General features: G+C 39.8%; 1 protein-coding gene across 1 annotated transcript; it reads left to right on the top strand.

Annotated features, from left to right (window-relative positions):
* The first annotated feature begins 7262 nt into the window (after window positions 1-7262).
* LOC142170269 (uncharacterized) lies at window positions 7263-7859 on the top strand. The gene has a single exon (XM_075232138.1). It carries the CDS (start codon window positions 7263-7265, stop codon window positions 7857-7859), a length of 597 nt encoding a protein of 198 aa, XP_075088239.1.
* The last annotated feature ends 8164 nt before the right edge of the window (window positions 7860-16023 follow it).

The raw sequence follows: 16023 nt of genomic DNA, 5'->3' as shown, positions 1-16023 counted from the left end.
TAATTTTGATACAATTTGTTTTTGTTTGGCTAAAGCAAGTTATATTGGGATAATAATCTGAGAATTAAGGTCTTTAATGGATCTTATGTGACATGAATTTCAATTAATCGAGCATCAAATCAGATAACATGTAATATATGAATACAATGCAACCAAAAGAACATGTGTAATAGCACAAGGATTAATGAATTGCAATTAGTTACTTTAAGGAAGGTTTATGTTTATCATTAGTGGTGTTCGTCCATGTATAATTATTTTTGCATTTTTATTTAACATGTCATCTCGTATAAAATAATACATAATTTTTACATAACTCATGTAAATATTAGTAATAGAGGAAAGAAAGTCGACATCAAATATTGTAATAGAATAATACTATGTGAAAAGAATATATAAATCCAAATATTTTACACTAATATTAAGGCAGAATGGCGTAGGAGACACTTGTATTTGTTCCGAATTGTTATCTCGATCACTACACTTCATAAAGTTTCATTCAGACACCTCAACTTAGAGCCCATTTGGATTGGCTTAAAAGAAGTGGCTTTTAAGTATAAGTGCTTAAAAGCACTTTTTAAGTGCTGGAACTTGTTTTATAAATAAGCAGTTAAGTGTTTGGATAAAAGTGCTGAAACTTAAAAAAAGTTATTGAAATGTTTGGTAAATAAGTGCTGGTAAGCACTTGTTTCTATAAAATGACTGAAATATCCTTAAAGTTGTTAACACAATAAAGAATATGATTATAATAATATTTTATTCTAAATTAATACATATACAAAAAAAATTATAATTTAGTTCATTTTCAATTTAAACTGATTGCCTAAATATAAATTATTTATTTAAATAACATGCAATAATCTATTATTTCACCACAATATATTTTTTCGTCTCATAGCTTCAAATTCTTTGTTAACATGTAGACTCATTGAAAATTTTGATTTAGAATAAAGTTTCACCAATTTATAAAAATGAGGGATTCAACAGCAATCTATTTTAAAAAAAATGTTATGGAACCAAAAAAGAAACTAAAACAAAACAATGAGTTCGGCCGTGATGGAATTTGGAAGGCACAAATTGGAAATGGCAAAGGAAAGGAGAAAAAAAAAGATTATGGAATTTGGAAGACGGGGATTGAAAATGGCGGAGGAAAGGAGAAAAGGAAATGATTGGGTATTTTGGAAATCATACATAAGTATCAGGGATAGCAATGTAAAATACTTGGTCAAAGAGGGGTGACTTTTAAGCTAGAAAAAAAAGTTGGAATTACCCAACTTATCACTTTTGGCTTAATTTGGACCTTTTGGCTTAAAAGCATTTGACCTTTAAGAAGATTTTAAGACCAGCTTTTAAGCCCATCCAAACAGGCTCTTAATCAAAACAAGACTTTTAAACCCCTTTCGGATTCGTGTGATGCTCACTTGCTTGATGTGAATGACAAATCAGCATTCACATCATATTCTATGCCAAAATAATATTATTCAACAAAATTTTAATTTCATAAATAAAAAATAAAAGAAAAGCAAAAAATTAAAATTAAAGCCGCCCCACTCAATCTTCTTAAAAGAATAACTCACTTGCCATGGCTCCTCTACCATGAGTACCACCATCTCCTTCAGTCCTCTTTTAAAGAAAGTTATCTATTTATGAAAAATCCTCTTAAAAATAGAGAATTAATCTTTTGAATTTTGATTTATTCTTCTACCCCAATTTGGAAGGGCCGTAAAAAAAATTGAAATCTTATACCACCGGAAAAAATGGTGGAGCCATAGAGAGTGGAAAGATAACATGATGGAAGAAGAAATACACACCAAGAAAAAAATCTAATGGAAGAAGGGATGAAGAAAGATGAAGAAAAAGGGGAAGGGAGGGGATCTGAAGAAGAAGAATAGAATGGGGGGGAGAGAACAAAGGGGGAGGGGATCTGAAGAAGAGAAGTGTCATGACCCAATTCTAGTTTAGGTCGTGATGGCGCCCAACACCATTGCTAGGCAAGCCAACAGTGAACAATCTAGTGATTTCCATTTTAAATAAGTTTTGCAAATAACTAACTTTCCTTAATTTAAAGAATTTAATGAATAACGAATTTTTAAGTAATCAAAATGAAAGCAGCTAAATGAAATCATAATCGTAAAATTACAACCCAAAATCATAAGTCTATTAGTGTGTGCCAAGATCCGGTGTCACAAGTATATGAGCTACTAGTAGAATATACAAAAGATTTCTAATCCACTATCTGAAATGGAATAGATCGAATAAATAAATAAAAGGAAGACTCCGACCACTGCAGAACGGCTCGGAAGGGCGGCACACCGTGTAGTCTCGTAGCGGGGATCAAACATGTGCGTCGGACTGGTAACCAGATGTACCTGCCTCAAATCCTGCACAATTAAGTGCAGAAGTGTAATATGAGTACATAAACAACATGTACCCTGTAAGTATCCAGTCTAACCTTGAAGAAGTAGTAACGAGGGATCAACTTTGACACTTACTATGGGCTAGCAATGATATATCAAAACTATATACTAAGCATGGATTCCATGAATAATACTGAAAGCTCAATAACAGGAAGTAATAAATTCTTCCTTCACAATTATTAAGTCCCAAGTCTAGTTTCATCATTTAACAGTTTGTATCTCAAGGCATTTAAACAATATCAATTATGAATAGTTCCAAAGATATATCATGCGCAAGTTATGTCGAGGTCGTACGTCCCGATCCAACATAATATTTAAACTGTACATTGCCGAGGTTCGAACGACACGAACCATAGATGCATTTATATGCTACCTAGGCATTTGGCCCGCTCCACAAACAAAAAATACTTCAAAAAAATATAGTTATTTCAATAACAGTCAAGTCTCTCATTTACAACTTCAAGTATGTGAAATTTAACCTTTTACAATTCTCTTATCAACTTCCAATATGACTTAAGTAATTAAGTTATCTAGTAAGGGCAACATTGCAAGTATAGCATGATATGGGTCCTAGCCTACCCGGATAATAGCATAATTAGTAGCGACGTACGGACTCTCGTTACCTCGTACGTACGTAGCTCCCCCCCCCCCCGGCCAAATAGTTACACATATTTATTTAATTCACTTATGGGGTTAATTCCCTCTTACAAGGTTAGAAAAGAGGCTTACATCGTCTCAAGGCCTACTTTTCGGTCCAAAATAGTGCCCAAATCCTCAATTTGGTGCCAAACGACTCGAAGATAATCAAAAGTTATATAAAATAATTAATACATGCTTAAATGTTTATATCCTAACTATCAAAGTGATTTCCCAAGCCTATTTGCAAAATTTCCAAAATTCACCCCTGGGCCCACATGCCCGGATTCCGGAAATATTCGAAAAAAGTTGTTACTCATAACCCCGTGAACTCCAATATATGATTTTTACTTAATTTCATAACCAAATTCGTGGTTAAATCTCATTTTTATCAAAAACCTAGGTTTTCATCTAAACCCTTGATTTTCACCAATTTTTACATATTAATCTACTCATAATCTATGTATTTAACTCATGTTGTGTAGAAATTACTTACCTTAAAGTGCTAGGTGAAAATCTTATTTCAAAATCTCCAAAAATCACCCAAGAGATGAGAGGAAATAAGCTAAATGATCTAAGTCTCGCAATTAATAAGTTGTACATACGTCTCAAGTGTCGCATTTGCGACACCTGGTTTGCAAATGCGAAGGTCGCGAATGTGACAAAGCCATCGCAATTGTGAACTTGGTCTTAGGCTGCTAATAAGTGGGGATTTTAACATATTATCTGCTCTCTTTTACTTGCGTTTTGGGCCTAAAATGCGTGAAAGTATTCCCGAAAACTAATGTAATATGCTTGCTTGCATGAATTAATCAAAATAAGCCAAAGAAGGCATAATCAACTCATAAAGGAGTCAAAACTGGAACAAAAACGAAGATTGGGCCAGGAGACCTGAAATGCGCGATCACAAATACGCGGTCCGCAAAAGGGAGATTCAAAGAGTGCATTTTCAGGCCAAATGTTGAGTGAGCTCCGCAACAGAAAAGTGCGGTCGCAAAAGTCTCGTCATGGCAGCGGTTGGAATTATGCGAATCGCGGTTGCTGAGGTTCAGAGAGTTCTTTTTTCAAGCAAAAACAAGGAGTGGGGTCTGCAGTAGAATTACGCGGCCGTGGTAGTCTCCTACGCGACCGTGATGCAAATTACGCGCCCCGCGAAACAATGCTCAACCAAGATCCAGAAGTTAAAAACGCGGACCGCGGTCGTGAAAGCATGATTGCAGTCGTGGTGAGAATTACGCGGCCGCGAAACCTTCGCAGGGGCATTTTTTTTGGAAATTTCAGCATAGTATAAAAAGATATTTTTGACATTTTTAGGTTAAATTATGTTTTAGCTAAACACGTGAGATGGCTGCAAATTCCATTTTGGGAAATTTTGTACTAGAATTATTTCTCAACATTAAATTTTCATCTTTTAATTTAGTATTATGGATTTTATCTTTATTTCATCTTTGATTTCTGTTATTTCCTTGAGTAGCTAAACCCATAGCTAGGGTTGTAACTTAACCCTAGTATTGGTATTTGATGAGTCTTGAATTTTAGGGCTTGAATGTGTATGGGTTAGTAGTATTTAGCCTAGTTCTTGCTAGAACTATGGAATTAGTGATTGCAAACAGTGATTCATGCCTTTATGACTTAGTCTCTACTTGAGAAAGAGGGACTAAGTCTAGGAAAACTAGGCTAATAAGGAATTTGGGTGAACTCAAGAAATTGATAGCCCCAATTAAGGGGTTAAACCTAGAGATAGTAATACCCGACTTGAGCTAATATCACTTGAATTGCATGAATACCCATTTGGACTTGAGAAACCCAAATTTGGGAAAAATCACGCAAACTACCGAGAGGTATAGAGTGAGTACCTGAGTGTGATAGATATATTACGACCCCAATTAATCACATGATTGCCCTCAATTTTTGTTACATGTTAGATATCACCTAGGTGGAAGTCACTACCTTAGTCCCTTTAAACCCTTGAAAATCAACAAGAAAAATATTGTACTTAATTTCAAATATTTCATGCAATAGAATAAAAGTAGAAGTAGAAGTAGAAAACAAACCAAACAATTGTGGAAGTGTAATTAAGAGCAAAATCCGCATCTAGATTTGGATATAAATCCAATTTCAAACAAATTAACTCCCTGTGGATTCGATCCCGACCTAGTTGGGTAAAACTGCATTGACCATCCTCGCTACTCAATAGCAGTATAGGCTTGGAACCGATCAATTTTTGGCGCTGTTGCCGAGGAGTAAGACGGTTTTAGCTATATATCTGAGTATTTGTGTGTTTTGTTTTTCTTTCCTTCCGTTTTTTCTAATTTGTGTGTGAATTGCTCTTAGGTACCAAATGGCTCTTAACAATGAAGCCCTGGGGAATTTGCCACTGGGGGAGGAGGTCGATGATGATCATGTAGATGAGATTCAACCCGAACCTCAAGCACAAAGGAGAGGCCGACCGCATAATATTCCAAACCCTCCCCAGCTCCTCCAAGGGCAGCACACCGGGTGTTTCTCAACGAAGTCTATGCAAGTGCAATAGTCTTGCCCCGGATTAGGGCGGGCAACTTTTAAATAACCAATGTCATGCTTACACTCTTAGAACAGAGGGGTTTCTTCACCGGAGCTCCACACCAAAATGCCTACAAACATCTCAAAGATTTTGTTGACACGTGTTGGGGGAGCAAGCAAACTAATGTCTTCGAGGACGCATTGCGGTTAAGGCTTTTCCCATTTTCTCTAAGGGGGAGGCTTTAGATTGGCTAGAAAGGTTACCCAACCATTCCATCACCATTTGAGATGAGTTGACCGATAAGTTCATCGCGAAGTTCTTTTCTCCGGGACATATGGCGATGCTAAGAGATGAGATCCTTGCTTTTAAACAAGAGCCAAATGAACCGCTTCATGAGATTTGGGAAAGGTATCGGACGATGGTTAAAGAATGTTCGAATAATGATATGACCAAAGCCATGATCCAACAAATATTCTACCGTGGCAAAGTCGAGCTAATGTGACACAAGGTGATCCTAATGTTATTCACCTACACAAGGAGCTCCATGACCACGACCAAGCTATAACAGAGTTGACTACTACCATGAACCAATTGGCCAAAGCTTAGTTGCAACAAGTTCAAGGGCCAAAACAAGTGAATGTCATGGAAGGAGTGAATATGATGATCAACAAGAGAAGGCAACGAGGTCAACAAGTTCAAAATAATTCGGACCAATTTGAGTAAAGTGGTAGTGGGTACAATCAAGATGATTCATATGATGATCAAAGTGAAGAGGTTCAATATGTGAACAATTATCAGGGTCAACGGGGCAATGCTCCGAATCAACAATAGTGGAGATCACACGGAAATTGGGGAAATCAAGGTCAACAAGGAAATTGGAATAGTGGCAACAACAACAACTAAAGCAATTGGGAGAACAACAACAATCAAAATTGGTGTAACCAAGGAAACCAAGGCAATCGGGGTGGCAACAATAATAGTAATTGGGGGGGGGGGGGCAACAACAATTAAGTGGGTTGGAACAATAATAATCAAGGGAATCGGGGGCTAAGCTTTCAAAGGCCTCCGATGTATCAACAACCAAACAACTGATGAAGAAAAATGCCGACTCTGATGTCTAATTAGCTTCCCACAACACTTTTATCCGCAACTTGGAAATCCAACTTGGCCAAATTTCTCAAGCTTTGAATACTCGCCCTAAGGGGGCACTACCAAGTATACGGTAGTAAACCCGAAGGGTGAGAACAATACGAGTCACGCTATGGTGGTGACTACAAGGAGTGGTAGAGGTGGAGTTGCTAGTACCTCTAACCCAAGAAAGACTGTAAGTGATGATGTGTTGGTGAAAGATGATGATAAACCAAGCAATTATTTGAAAGTGAATGATGAGAATGTGAATGATTAAGCGAGGATAGACATTGATGACAATGTAGAGGAGACACAAATTGATGTAAACCCGTCTAGGAAAAGACATACCAGAAACGGTAGTGCCCAAAGCCAAGGCTCCTTTGTCATGGCCTCCTCCACCATATCCTTAAAGGCTCGCAAAGAAAAATAATGAGAATCAGTTCAAGAAATTTATTGATATGATGAAATTTTTTTCCATAAATGTGCGTTTGGCTGAAGCTCTAGAACAAATACCTAGATATGCCAAGTTCATGAAGGACTTGGTAACAAAGAAGAGATCAATGAACTGTGAAGCAATCAAAATGACACATCAAGTGAGTGTTGTTGTGCACTCCATGGCTCCAAAGTTAGAAGACCCCGGTGCCTTTACAATCCCATGCATAATTGGTAGTGCTAATTTCGTGAAAGTTTTGTGTGACTTGGGGGCAAACATTAACTTGATGCCATATTCTGTGTTCAAGACATTAGGGATTGGGCAACCAAGGACCATATCCATGAGGTTGCAAATGGCAGATAGGACAATGAAGAGGCTATTGGGGATAATTGATGATGTGCTAGTTCAGGTTGACAAGTTCATACTTCCCGCAGATTTTGTGATACTTGACTATGAGGTTGACTATGAGGTGTCGATCATATTTGGGAGACCTTTCCTAGCTACAGGGAAGGCCTTAGTTGATGTGAATGCAGGGAAGCTTACCTTCTGGGTGGGCGATAAAAAAGTTATGTACCATGTTTGCAAGTCAATGAGGCAGCCCAATAGCAACGAAGTGTGTTCATTTGTGGATATTGTAACTGAAGTGATTGTTGAAGACACAAGTTCTATGACTAATGTGCAAAACCCATTAGAAGTTGTGTTGTTGAATCATGATGTGGATGAGAAGGAAGGCTTGGTTGAATAAGTCAATGCTTTACAAGGAATGGGTTCATATACATATGAGCCCCCGAAACTTCCCTTGGACCTTGAGAACCGGAAGACTCTACCAACAAAGCCCTCAATCGAGGAGCCTTCCATATTGGAATTGAAGCATTTGCCTTTATACCTCAGGTATGAGTTCTTAGGACCTTGTTCCACTTTACCTATTATTCTTTCCGCGTGCTTAACTAACGTGCAGGTAGATACCATCCTTGCGGTGCTCCAAAGGTGGAAGAAAGCAATAGGTTGGACATTGGAAGATATTCGAGGTATAAGGCCCGCCTTTTACATGTACAAAATTATATAGGAGGAGGATGCCAAACCCTTCGTGGAACATCAAAGAAGGTTAAATGAGGCCATACAAGAGGTTGTCAAGAAAGAAGTCATCAAGTGGTTGGATGTTGGGGTTGTCTACCCCATTTCTGATAGTTCATGGACTTCACCGGTACAATGTGTCCTAAAGAAGGGGCATGACTATGATTACAAATGACACAATGAGCTGATCCCTATGAAAATTGTCACCGGTTGGAGGGTATGCATGGATTATAGAAAGCTCAACAAAGTGACTCGGAAAGACCATTTTCCGCTTCCGATTCTTGATCAAATGTTGGATAGGTTAGCCGGACGTGCTTATTATTGCTTCTTGGATGGGTATTCCGGATATAAACAGATTCTTATTGCACCTGAAAACCAAGAGAAAACCACCTTCACTTGTCCATATGGCACATTTGCATTCTCAAGGATGTCGTTTGGTCTATGTAATACACCAACTACTTTTCAGCGGTGTATGATGGCAATATTTACGGATATGGTGGAGGACTTCTTCGGGGTTTTCATGGATGATTTCTATGTTGTGGGGGATTCGTTTGATGAGTGTTTGAATAATCTTGACAAAGTCCTGGCACGTTGTGAAGAGATTAACTTGGTGCTTAATTGGGAGAAGTGTCACTTTATGGTTGAGGAGGCCATAAGATCTCCAAGAATGGTATTGAAGTGGATAAAGCAAAAATTGAAGTGATATCAAAACCCCCTCCTCCTACTTCCGTCAATGGAGTGAGGAGTTTTCTAGGGCATGTAGGGTTTTACCGTCGGTTCATCAAGGATTTCTCAAAGGTGGTGAACCCCTTGTGCAAGTTGTTGGAAAAAGATGCAAAATTTGTGTTCAATGATAATTTTGTGAAGGTTTTTAGCTACTCAAGTATAGGTTGACTACTACTCCCACAATTACCGCACCAAATTGGAGCTTACCATTTGAGCTCATATGTGATGCGAGCGATGTGGCGGTACGAGCGGTGTTGGGGCAAAGAATCAACAAGATATTCCATCCGGTCTACTATGCTAGTAAGACCATGAACGACGACCAAGTCAACTATACAGTGACCAAGAAAGAAATCTTAGCCATTGTCTTTGCTATGAAAAAGTTCCGCCCATACCTCATGGGTACCAAAGTGATCGTTCACACCGATCACGCAGCGCTTCGTTATTTGATGAGTAAGAAGGACTCAAAGGCTAGATTGATGAGGTGGGTACTTCTTCTACAAGAGTTTGATCTTGAAATCATAGATCGAAAAGGGAGTGAGAATCAAGTGGCGGACCACTTGCCCCATGATGGCCTTGAGATCAATGATTCATTTTCGGATGAACAACTCATTTCCATGTCTTTGACCGGGATACCTTGGTTTGCCGATGTGGCTCACTATCTTGTGAGCGGAATTTGTCCCGAATGAGTTCTCTTAAAACCAAATGAAGAAGCTCAAACGGGACTGCTTGGATTATTATTGGGATGAGCCATATCTTTTCAAAATTTGCACCGATGGTGTTATCCAGAGATATGTTCCAGAAGAAGAGCAATTGGGTATTCTTTAAGCTTGTCACTCCTCACCCTATGGTGGTCACCATGGTGGGGTAAGAACTATTACAAAGGTCCTACGCTATGGATTATATTGGCCTACCTAATACAAAGATGCTAGCGAGCTTGTTAAGTGGTGTGATGATTTCCAAAGAGCCGGTGGGATTTCCAAGAAGAATGAGATGCCTCTTACCACCATCCTTGAGATTGATGTTTTTGATGTATGGGGCATCGACTTTATGGGTCCATTTGTGAGTTCGTGTGGGAACACCTACATTCTTGTTACTATGGATTATGTTTACAAATGGGTTGAAGTTGTGGCTTTGCCCAACAATGAAGCACGGAGTGTGGTGTCTTTCTTGAAGAAAAAAATATTCACAAGGTTCGGCACCCCAAGGGCCATCATTAGTGATTTGGGTTCTCATTTTTCAACAAATCCTTTGACACTTTACTCTCCAAGTATTGTGTCACTCACAAGGTGTCAACCCCCTATCACCTCCAGGCAAGTGGACAGGTTGAGATCTCCAACAAGAGATCAAGAGTATTTTATCCAAGACTGTCAATGCAAATCAGACTGATTGGTCAAGGAAACTTAACGATGCTTTATGGGCTTATAAAATAGCTTACAAGACTCCAATTGGTATGTCTCCGTATCGGTTGGTGTTTGGGAAAGCATGTCACCTCCCGGTAGAATTAGAGCATAAGGCCATGTGGGCGTTGAAGAAGTTGAACCTAGAGTGGGATGTAGCTGCCAATCTTCGAGTGGAGCAATTGAATGAACTTGATGAGTTCTGGTTCCATGCTTACTCAAGTTCGTCCTTGTATAAGGACAAGATGAAGTACCTACATGATAAGTATATTCGGAATAAAGAATTCAAAGAAGGTGACCTGGTTCTCTTATTCAACTCTCGGTTACGGATGTTTCCGGGAAAGTTAAAGTCAAAATGGAGTGATCCCTTTGAAGTGGTGCATGTAACTCCTTTTGGTGCTTTAGATTTGAAAAATAAGAATGGTGAGATCTTTAGAGTCAATGGGCACCGAGTGAAGTACTGTCTTGGTAAGGTTGATGATGGCCACGTTGTGGAATTGATCCATTTCAAGTGAATGATGGTAACATGCATCATGTCGCAATGTTAAATCAAGCGCTTCTTGGGAGGCAGCCCATGTATTTTTCTTTCTTTTGATTTTTTTCTTAGATTAGGCATTATTTTGGACTAACCGGTTGTGAAGTGTATGTAGGAATTGGTTGTGCAGTGCAGGAAATTGACAAGGAAAAATTTGGCTAAATGATGAAATTTTGCGGATCGCGCTAAAAAATATGTGGACCACTCAAGCACTTCGCGTTCATATAAATCTGACGCGGACCGTGCAGCTGGTTGATGGAAATTTCCAACTCTCTGAAGTTGGCCAGTCAAAAAATCCTTCGGAGTCAGCGGCCGCGTTCAAATTTTTGTGGACTGGAGTAATTCTACGGCCGCAGTCATTATTTCATGGTCCACGCCTATGAGTTTGAGCAGATCTACAAAAGGTAACAGAGTGCGGACCACGACAAAATTTTGCGGCCCCACTTTGGTAAGTTGGTCGGGCGCTAGGGTAATAGTATAAATAGAACTTTTTCTTGCCATTTTATACTTTACGCACCCCAACTGTTTACTACACCTAAAGCACTGTTCATCTCTCCTTGCTTTCATTCTCATCTCACTCACTTCAAGTATAGATTTCCTACAAATTTTACAGGTGGTATGTTCAATTCAATGGTTTGATTTTATCTTTTTCTTTTCTTTTCTCTTTGTTTTAATTTTTCTTTTTTGTTAGGGTTAAATGCATGTCATAATATCAAATTAATGCGTCATTGTTGCTTAAATACATGTGGATAGTATTTGTATGCCTAATGGGGTTGGGGTTAGTAACATTGCATGTTTAATTGCTCTAATTTTTGCACAATTAGTGAAACCCTAGTTATTAGTGTTCTTCAATGCCGATCTCTCTTGAAATTCGCGGTCGTGGTCATTTTTACGCGTTCTGCGATAGGGTATGCGACCACATTCAAAACTTCGCGATCCGCGATACCCTAACTTAAAAACATTGAGGATGTTTAGCTTTCACGGCCGAGGTCAATTTTCCGCGGTCTGCGGTTGGTCTTTCGCGGTTGCGTCCAAGTTTTTGTGGTTCATGCTTCTAAACTTCAGAGAGCTTAACATTTGCCTCCGTGGCCGCGTTTACTTTTACGTGGTCCGCGGTGGGTCATTCGTGGCCGCGTTCTATTTTTCGTGGTCCACGGTTGATCAAGCACAGAGAGTCAGTAGTTTGAGCCTAACCTCTTCGCGGCCACGTTCACTTTTACGTAGTCTGCGGTGGGTATTTTGCAGTTGCGCTCACTTTTACGTGGTTTGTGGTGCCCTATTTTGAGAAGCAGTGTTGCATTTTATTTACCTTGAAAATTGTAATTATAATTATATGTGATTTTTTGGTTCTATAGATATGTGATTTATTTTAAAACTAGTTGTTAGGAAATAGATGTTAAGTGTAAGTAAAGAAAATAAGAAATGCAAACCAATAGGGTCACAAGGCTGGGCCTTGAGCTGGCTGGAGCAGGGCCTCGAGGTCTAGACGGGGCTAATAGTAATGAATAATTGATGAAGAACAATGATAATGAAGGCCTCAAAGATGTCCTTTTACGGCTAATAATGAGCAATAAATGAAGAACAATAAATGAACAATGAAAAAATAAGCACTAAATGTGTAGAACAATTGTTTAAGCAAAGAGCAGAGAATATTGTATTGTATTCAATATGTTGTGTAATAAGACGAATCCTTTTACAAGATGACAAGGGTCCCCTTTATATAGGAAGGGTGAATCCCAACACAGTACATGTCTAATAAATGATGAAGAAATGCTACTGGTACAGCTGTATAACGACTTAGTACATATTTATACTATTCTTGAAGACTCTTTTAGTCCTCATCACGTACCCTCGGGGGTTTCCCGCCTTTCCATGATTGTCATCGATTTTCACACTGCCTCGAGGTATACCGTGGTGGGTATTCGACGTACCCTGCCGAGGCAAGTGTTTCGGGGATGGGCCTTGGACCGTGCTTTGATCCCATCGAGGTCGGGCTTGAACTGCCACAAAAGCCTCAGATCGCTCTTCCTTGATTTTGAACATATACAGATAGTCCCCGCATTTCTTAGAATAGAATGATATGAAACGACTTCGATCTCGATTTTCTCGAGCCTCTTATGATGACGTTATTCTCGTGATGTAAGCGTTCGAAGTGATTGAAACACCTCATCGGTTCTTCTTCCTAGAAGCATTGAATATACTGTCAATTCATTTTCCCCAAAAGCGGTGATTGCGCCGCCGTTTCATTTCCCCAAAAGCATTGATTGTATCGTTGATACATTTCCCCAAAGGCATTGATTGCACCGTCGATTACGTTACTGTCTCTCTATAAATAGGGGATTACTTAAGTCAAGACTTCACTCAGTCTTCCTTCAACAGCCTTCAGCCCTTTCCCATATCTACATCCTCCTCTAAACTCCAATTTCTATGGTTCAAACCCGTGACTAAAAGGTCCTACGACAGCAGCTTTGTCAGTTACGCCATGGATCTTTTTAAGAGTATTTCCCCACTGAGTGGGATTATATATGGTTGTTGTTGATGTTGTTGTTAGCCCGAAATAATGAGAGAGAGGCTTCAGATTCTACACGCATCAGAAGATATGTAGACCGTAAACCGCTGCTCATCTCTCTTAACTTCAACCTGGTGTGGAGCTTCACTCCTTTTGCTTTCCATGGAGTGAGGTGTGCTATCTACTAACTTTTGCATCCCACACTGGTACAATGTCTTAAGAAGTGGCTTCACAATAGTAGTGCTGATGAGACCCATACTTGCCAAGTTTTCCACCAGTCCACAATTTTCCTTGCTCGTTAAAAGCTTTTGCTCTTTGATAGGCTATAGCCTTTTCCTCGTTTATTGCTGCTTCGGAGGGGGTTCTCGAAGACAACATTCTAAAGATCAAAAAGGAGTCCCCGAGAAGAGGGTTCTCGAGGATGTTGCCCTTGAGGACAATCCCTCGAAAGTAGATTAGTTTTTCAGCTGTTGTTTTTTGCTTCTTTATTTCTGTGTAAGGACCCTTCGTGGGCTTTTGTAACCGTTTTTCATTAATATAAGAGTTTCTTCATTTTGCCTTCGACTTGTGTTAAACTCCATTTTTCCCTCGTGCGTGAAAAATCCAAGTGTATGGCTCTATTGATCGGTCCGGGTACCGGGCCTGGACATAATAAACCCTTAGGTTTTTGATTGGTCAATATGATATTCCTTGAAGCTCTTTGTTATCCCTTGGACTAAGTCTGGATTGATTTGATGCGAACTTATATCGCCGGGACATATGGGCCCGGATTGAGTGAGAGTAGGGTCTCGATTTTTTAAATAAAGCTTAGCCTTTTTAGGCCTCGTTGATAGTCCTCGTGTGGTAAGCTCCTCGAGCTAAAGCAACCTTTAGATTTTGCAGCAGGGTGGGTGCTTGCTCGATCATCTGAAAATAAAGATAGCCCTTAGGCTTTCACAGATAATCCCCGAGTGAGAGTTTACTCAAACTCGGGCAGCCCGTAATTGAGTGAAAATTTGCTTTGAACTTAAAATAAAGATAGCCCTAAGGCGTTATAAATAGCCCTTGATCAAGAACCTGCTCGAACTTGGGTAGCCCGCGGGCTAAATAATTGAGTGGGCATTCGCCCGAACTCGAGAGAAAAAGTAGCCCCGAGGCTTTATAAATAGTCCCCGAGCGAGAACTGGCTCGAACTTGGTTAGCCCATGGGCTAAATAATCGAGTGAGCGTTCGCTCGAACTCGAGAGAAAAAGTAGCCTTGAGGCTTTATAAATAGTCCCCGAGTGAGAACTAGCTCGAAATCGGGTAGCCTTTGGGCTTAATAGTCGAGCAAGTTTTTGCTTGAATTCGAAGTAAAGATAGCCTTGAGGCTTTATGAATAGTCCCCGAGCGAGAACTGGCTCGAACTCGAGTGGCCTTTGGGCTTTAATAGTCGAGCGAATGACTACTCGAGCCTAGCTCGTAGATTGTTCTTAATAATTTCTAACAATCTAATTCCCGATGCTTTGATTTTGACGGCAACATCATGATGTAAGCAGTTGAAGTGACTGAAGGGTTGCTTTGGTACAATTCTCAAAATCATTAATTGTAGGCGGCCCACGGTCAGCCTTTTGGCTTCCTCAGCATGTTCAAACGATCTTTATAAATCGACAAAACTTCATAACTTTGCCGATATTACTCCCTTAGTGATTCCAAGATTTCATTTAGCCCTTTTCAATTTCCTTGAACTCTCCCTTTTCTTTTCTAACGACATTTTCCACTTTCTCGGATCCTTTGCTTTAGAAATCGTAAAGACCTCTAAAACGGTTCCTCAAAAGGAAAAAGCTTTATCGTCTTCTCAAACGACTAAAAGTAAATTAGTAGTTCCTCCTAGTATCGAGGAGTGTATTCCCGGACCTTGTGATACATCTTCTGATTTCCAGGTTGAAAACCCTCATATGTTCCGGGATGATGTGAACCAATGTCTCGATATATCATTTTAATAACTGAAATCGAGAAGGTGAAGGCTGACTGCCGTTGGGGGAGGGCGGTGCAACTAGAGATTCCTTCACGAGGAGAAGACATAACCAAGCACAAGGCCAGTTTCCTCAGTGTATACACATATCCTTTCACCTTAGGCCCGGTAGGAGCCTCTTTACCATCGATAGATCCCGTGATCCTCGATTTCTGCAGCCAATATCAGGTGACACTTGGGCAAATCTATCCATCATTCTGGTTCATTGTTTATATGATTAGGTATTTCTCAAACTTTGTTGAGGGGATGCCTTTTACCCTCGACCATCTGATTAGACTGTATAGCCCTTGACTTTATCGAGGTGGCCTAATTAAGCTGAAACGCCGATCCCCGAAGGCCTTTTTTGCTAGCATTGATAAAGAAAAGGACCGAGGGTGGATGAGCTGCTTTGTCCGAGTCAGGACCTCAAACTTGATCCCTGCTAAGAGAATGTCATTCCCCGAGAAATGGAATATAAATCGTAAGTAAACATGTTCCGCTGATCGGATAACTTTTCTTGACTTTGAATTAACTTTCTTTGATGATACAACTGTTGAGTGGTACCCCGATGTTATAAACAATCTCCTGGGCTGGGTCCGACGACTTGATTCGATCTTTCTATATGCTAAGCGCGTGTGGCGCGATCTGGCTAAGGCCCGTTGGGAGGACAAAAATCAGGGTGAGTTTTTATCTCTG

This window comes from Nicotiana tabacum, chromosome 16, assembly GCF_000715075.1.
Source record: "Nicotiana tabacum cultivar K326 chromosome 16, ASM71507v2, whole genome shotgun sequence".
Classification (NCBI taxonomy): Eukaryota; Viridiplantae; Streptophyta; class Magnoliopsida; order Solanales; family Solanaceae; genus Nicotiana; species Nicotiana tabacum.
Note: the sequence above shows the minus strand (reverse complement) of the source record. Positions and strands in the feature narration are given on the sequence as shown.

Bases quoted from the DNA above. Each gene is read 5' to 3' on its own strand.
- LOC142170269 (XM_075232138.1), top strand. From the start codon at position 7,263: ATGACACATCAAGTGAGTGTTGTTGTGCACTCCATGGCTCCAAAGTTA.